Source organism: Cyprinodon variegatus, unplaced genomic scaffold, assembly GCF_000732505.1.
Source record: "Cyprinodon variegatus isolate N-32 unplaced genomic scaffold, C_variegatus-1.0 Scaffold101, whole genome shotgun sequence".
Classification (NCBI taxonomy): domain Eukaryota; kingdom Metazoa; phylum Chordata; class Actinopteri; order Cyprinodontiformes; family Cyprinodontidae; genus Cyprinodon; species Cyprinodon variegatus.
This window is the reverse complement of record NW_015150554.1, coordinates 1,068,663-1,074,740: the sequence shown is the minus strand read 5'-3', so window position 1 is coordinate 1,074,740 and position 6,078 is coordinate 1,068,663. Positions and strand designations below refer to the sequence as shown.

General features: G+C 39.0%; 1 protein-coding gene across 1 annotated transcript in view; it reads left to right on the top strand.

Annotated features, from left to right (window-relative positions):
• jtb (jumping translocation breakpoint) overlaps positions 1–3,783 on the top strand; it is a 6,297-nt gene extending 2,514 nt beyond the window's left edge. Inside the window, exons 2-6 of the mRNA XM_015374384.1 lie at positions 472–744; positions 1,214–1,254; positions 1,347–1,429; positions 2,147–2,226; positions 2,470–3,783. Coding sequence (XP_015229870.1) covers positions 656–744; positions 1,214–1,254; positions 1,347–1,429; positions 2,147–2,226; positions 2,470–2,626 — 450 coding nt within the window. The 5' untranslated portion in view covers positions 472–655 and the 3' untranslated portion in view covers positions 2,627–3,783. The remainder of the gene's footprint in view (positions 1–471; positions 745–1,213; positions 1,255–1,346; positions 1,430–2,146; positions 2,227–2,469) is intronic.
• Positions 3,784–6,078: the final 2,295 nt, after the last annotated feature.

Genomic DNA, 6,078 nt, shown 5'->3' with positions numbered 1-6,078 from the left:
ATATCGGTATCGGATCGGAAGTCCAAAAACAATATCGGTATCGGATCGGAAGTGCAAAAACCTGGATCGGGACATCTCTAAGCTGATATACTTCCATTACCAGACTGAGTGCAGCCCTCTTTGTTTACAAACAGTGGATGGGTTTAATGTTTGACAAGAACTTGGATAAGTTGCATATATGAATATTATATATGATAGCAACTCGAAAAAATAGATGGGCTTGCAAAGTTTTCCTATTATACACGAGTATAACTGAGGTGATGCTAGATTTTGGTCAGAAAAGAGTGAAGGCTGTTTAAAAAAAACATAAAAGATTCCATAAAAACAGTGACAGTGCAATTAAGTTTTCAGGGTTAGTAGGGTTTTAGAGTTTTTTTTCAGTTGGTTTAGTTTTAAACATTACTTTTCAGTGACTCATACCCAAAGTTGCTCCAAATTATACTGAAAGTTTTTCTTTTTTTCATCTCTCAGGTCTCAGCAGTCTGTCGCCTTAATTCACTCACTTTTATCGGAGTACGATGTAAGCAGCACAGACGGCAAAGTCATCCTAGAGTAAGCCTGTGCCTGCTGCAGAACCAGTGGGTTACTGGTCAGTAACCAGTAGCAGAGAGACAGAGTGGCTGTGCTGTCGCCTTCCAGCTGGAGAGGAAGACTGATGGAGAGCGACTGTCGGATCCCAGTCGCTTGCTGTCGACCTCGAGTCCTCCTCCTCCAAGCTCTGTTCTGGGGTCTGGTCTCGCTCAGGTCAGTTTCTGACCTGAAACAAGAGGTTGCTTTGGTTTCACTGAATCAGATTATTATTATTTTAGTTCATATACAGCTAAAACTCTGTTAATTGATTTTTTTTTCTCCCAGACTGGCCCAAAAGCTAGAAAAGTAGTTTATTTATTTATTTATTTATTTTGAATAAATGTAAAAAAATGAAATATTTCTATCTTTTGTTTGTTTGTGCAATCCATCGGTGAATCCATACCTTTCCTTGTTTGCTTCCATTCTATATGGTTGTTGCTCTTTGGATCCATGTTTAAAAAGTTTTTAGAACTCTGTCCTTTTCCAGAATTAACAGCCTGGAAATTATGCTAATTTTTACAGTCATGTTTTTAAAAGCCTCTGAAACTTGATAGCAGATGGAGCTGATGGAGACGAAACTTTGCCAAGTTTTTTTTTTTATTATTTATTTTGGATAGTTAATGGTTTTTGATTTGTTTTTCAGAGTGTTTGGAGCAGCTCTGCTGAGTGAGGAGAAGACAACAGGTACGTCTTAGCTGCTTCTAACTCGCCGCCCTCATTAGCTTTAACCTTTCCAGGTGTGGTGTATCTGACAGCCTCTTCTTCTGTGTCTGCAGTGAAGCCTGCTGTCACCCCCTGCTGGCTGTTGGAGAACTTTGTGGTTCTGGAGGAATGTAATCGCTGCAGCGACTTCAACGCTGTAAGTGTGTTTAGCTTGTTTTTTATCCACAGAAAGACTTTATTTAAAAATCAATTTTCACCCCCTCTTTAAGATAGTGAGGCTTGAAGAGTTTTACTTTTATTCAGTATTTTATCTTTAATCTTTAAATTCTAGATTGAATTTCAAATACTAATATAATTAGTTTTTAGCAGCTGACATTGGTATTACACCATTTGTTCTACATCTTTGAGTCCTTGTAGCATTAAATATTAATAATCTGTTACAGGGGACCCTTTATCAGGAATGCAGTTACATAATGGTGAAATGGGAAAACAAGTTTTCAGTTTCCAAATAAAACAATTTTCTCCCAGGTGTCACGTTTTTAAACGTTTTCTATCATGTTGTTACTAAAATCTATAGTCCTTCAACATGCTGGGATGATCAATTTTCTTACCGAATGGAGCACAGAGAAAAACATCACTGCCACTTATGTTCTGCGTATTCAAATTAGATTATTTTGGAAGAAGTGGAAATAATTGATTATTTTCTATTTTAATTGAAGTATTTTTTTTATGTGTTTTCAGTCAGTAAACTTTTTGGGAGAATCTGTCTCCCAAGGAGGTCAGGCTTTAGTTTTTGTACAGAAACACGACTTCTGAACATGGATCCATGCAGGAACCATATCTAAGATAATGAGCTGATGGGGAGAATCACTGCTGACATTGATAATGTCTCGATTGTGTGTGTTTTTTTTAGAAGACGCAGTCAGCCTGCACACAGACGGGATATGTGGAGAGGGTGAACTGCACCAAGACCAGCAGAGAGGAGTATAAGAGGTGAAGACTTCCTGGAGACTGAAAATTACTTATTCTGTCCCTTATCACCGTCCTTTTTTCTTCACGTCCTTCCTTCGTTTTCCTGTTTTCAGACAGGCCCCATAATAAAATCATGGCCTCTGTAGAAATATGCACCATAAATTTGGTTAAATGTCAATATTTAGTTTTTTAGGTAAAGGCTGGGGATTCTGGGATCTCCCTATGTTTGGACACCATGCATTCGATCTGTCCTTTTCCTTTCAGCTGTCGTTCTGCCCTGATGGAGGAACACCTCTTCTGGAAGTTTGAGGCCGCCACGTTGGCGCTGACGGTTATCTTCGCTGTTCTGGTGGTCATCCGTCAGCGCTGGCTGGATCGCCTTGCATCTGAAAAGGTCCGCAGGCAGATCGAATCCATCTAAGAAGAAGAGCTTGTTGGGCTTTTAAAATCCTGTGGCAGTATTTTAAAACTGACCCGCATTGGAAGGTTTTGCCAGATCAGTCGGGACTAAAGACGAAGCGGCAGAGGAACCGAGCTGTTGGACGTTTTCTGTGGAGCTGCTCTAAGTCTGTGAAGTTTTTCCTCTTCACCAGCCATCGTTTCTCTTTTAAAACTGGAGAAAAAACTAAAAGCAGGATGATGAAATGTCCTGACACACAATGCAAACTGTAGATTATATATTTTAGTGTACAGAGTTTATACAGAAATCAGGAAGGAGAAGTTCTGGACCTGAGAATAAAGACAGAACTTGAAGCGAGTGAGGATCAAACTAAAAAGAAGTGAAACTGACTAACTTCAGAAGCAGCGGCTGAAAATTTTCTCTTGATGTCATAAACTGACTGACGCCTCTAAAGTCACACGGCGTTTTCCAAAAATGGACTCTGGAAATGACATCACAACAGGAGAATGCAGCAGCTGCTTCTGAAGTCATTCAGCTTCACTTCCTGTTGGTGATTTATACTTTGGATCCATGGTGTGGTCTGGATTTGCTTTACATCCGTGTTGGATGATATGACTGGATCTCAGTTCTGAGCCGTATAGCAGGGTTCCTACGCTGCCTGGGAAAGTCTGGAATTTGGTGTCAGTATTTTCAAGGCTTCAAAAGCAGAGGAATTAAAGAAAATGTTTATATTCCCTTCTAAATCTTTATCTGTCCTTCCTTTTTTACCTCTCCTTGGATCTGTTCTTCATTGTTTCTTTATTCTCTCATGTCTCTCTTTTTGTCTTCCTTCCTTCCTTCCTTCCTCATCCATTCTGCCCCCCTATTTTTATTCCTTTCATTCCTCTTTTGCATCCCTCTTTATTCACATGTCTTTATCTTCTGTCCTGCTTGCCCACTATGGAAATATTTTCCTAAATTTCATGGTTAACTTTGGCGTTTTTATAGTTTGAAATAAACTGGGGGTCTGATAATGTCTAATCTGGACTTGCAGGATGTGATGGAGCCCTGCTGTGGAGAATTTAGGCGTTAACAACTGATCTGAAAAGGATCGAACAGATAATATCTACCCATTCTTTCCCCGATTGATTCACATTTCTGATCTTATTGGCTGGTGCTTTAAAATACGTATAAAAAAACAAAAAAAACCCAGAGCAATTGTTTTGATTTTATGCTCCTGTTTCAGAGTGTTTCAGCCTCGTTCTTATGTTTTGGTTGTAAATAGTAGGTTTATGTTGGACCTTTTGTTTCTCTCTAAAGTTTCTGATGAAATAAACTAAAGAGAAACTTAAAACTGAGTGAACGGATTCATTTAGCATTAAAGTCATTCTGAAGGTAATTATGCAGCCTGGAAAAATGGAATTTGGGGGGTTTTAAAAGTATTTTCAGATATTTTATTATTTTTTCCAAAAATCTTCCTAGAACAGAGAAATCTGGTAGCATGAGCCTGGAGAGATCTGTAGTCACCCTACTTTGTGGGTTTATGAATAGAGGAGGAAGAGCTGGTCAACAAAGAATACCACTGCTAATCATCAAATTAGTAGAGTCATACTTTGTTTTTAAGTTATTTTCCTTTTCTAGTAGGAATGCTTAATTTTTAATCCAGTATCTTGTTTCCATGCGGTATAAATAGATGACACACATATTTTTTTAAGCCACTTAAAGTGAGTTGATTCTGATCTTTTCCAGTCAGAAAATGTCTACATTAAAATAACTGCTTATCGAACACTTTTTTATGACTTAATAAGCAAACATGCAGCTGAAATTGATATTTTTTCTGTCCCTCCCTGTTTGGAGTGTTGTAGGCACCTTAACAGTTGCTTCTCCAGTCTAGTTTGATCAAGTGAACACTAAGGTATTTCTACTCCTTAACCACCTCCACTTCTAACAGGATTCAACTTGTTCCTATTTCTTCTTAAATCTACAATCATCTCGACAGTTGGGATCAGATGATCACTAGATATCTGCATTTAGCTTCTTCGCCATCTTTGATCGGCCCAATGATTGCAGAGTCATCTGGGTATTTCTATAGATGACATCACTCTGTCTGGTTCTGGAAGTCGGAGGTGTATGGAGTAAAAATGAATGCAGAAAGTACTGCTCCATGTGTTGCTCCTGTGCTGCTGACTACTTGATTACACAGCTGTTCTTCAGTTTGAAAAACTGGTCTTTTTGTCAGGTAGTCTTTGATCCAGGCCATTGTTGATGTCTCCAGCTGAGTCTTCTAAAGCTTCTAAAGTAAGTCAGGCTGAATTGTATTAAATGCACAGGAGAAAACAAAGAAGTGTTACTAACAGATCTGAACACATCTGGGCTGCAGCGAGAGATCTTCACAGTAACGTGTCCTGATGACACCATCAGCTGTTCGCCAACACTGCCAACCCGCCTCCTTTGAATTTCCCAGTCTTCTTTAAATCTGTCTGCTCATATGATCAGAAAACCTGGCAGAGAGACGCTTAAGTCTGAGATGTGATCCTGCAGCCTTGTTTCAGTAAAACACATAATGCTGCATTGTCGATTTTCTGGCTGGATCCTTGCTAGAGCTTAGAGTTCTTCTAACTTGTTTCCTAAAGATCTCATATTGCGCATGATGATCGATGGAAGAAATTGTTTAAATTTCTTCTTCCTCTCTCTTCTCCTAGTTCCTGCCCTGCATGCCAGGCGCTTCCTTTTCAACTCAGCAGTACTAGCAGATGTTAAGTATTATTTCAGAGATGTTATTTTAGAGACGTTAAAAAGCTGCTCCCGTGTGTGGAAAAAAGTTTGCTGTGCATCATAAGTATTCAAAAAGGACAAAGATATACATGAAAAATGCCTCAAGTTTCACAGCTTTCATCAATGGAGGCAAAAAAAAACATCAGAAAAAGAAACTGATCCAAAAATGGAGGAATTCAAGTTCTCTTAAAAAAGAATATCAGAGGTAAGCTAGCAAAGCGACTCCAACGTGCAGCCATCTTAAGCAGCTCAATTCTTTACACTACTTTGCCTGGAAACCCAAAAACCTGTGAGTAGATGTTGCTTGAAATCTCAACATACATATTCTTGCCTTCAATGACACATGCAGTTCTGTGGATTATTGTCCTTTCACCCATCATGTGGATTTTTAACAATGAAACACTTCAAATCTGTATGATGCTCAATTCAGATTTCCTTCTGAAGGTTTTGGATCTTTTTGAATAAAACCTAATTTATTAAATAGTGAAGAGAAAAAGATTTCATAAGGGCTTTAACCCCAGTCTGGGGTCCCTGATTCCTGGACATGAGGAAGGGAAACCCTCCTCTCTCCCCAAGGAGGAGGACACTTTGCAGAAATAGTGATCAGTCTAGTGGCCATCTGAGCTGTATTGCAAATTGAATGCTTTATCTCTGGCAGTTTGCCTTCAGCATAAAAATGTGCAGCAGAAAGAACTGGTCCTCATTTGGCCATGTGATTT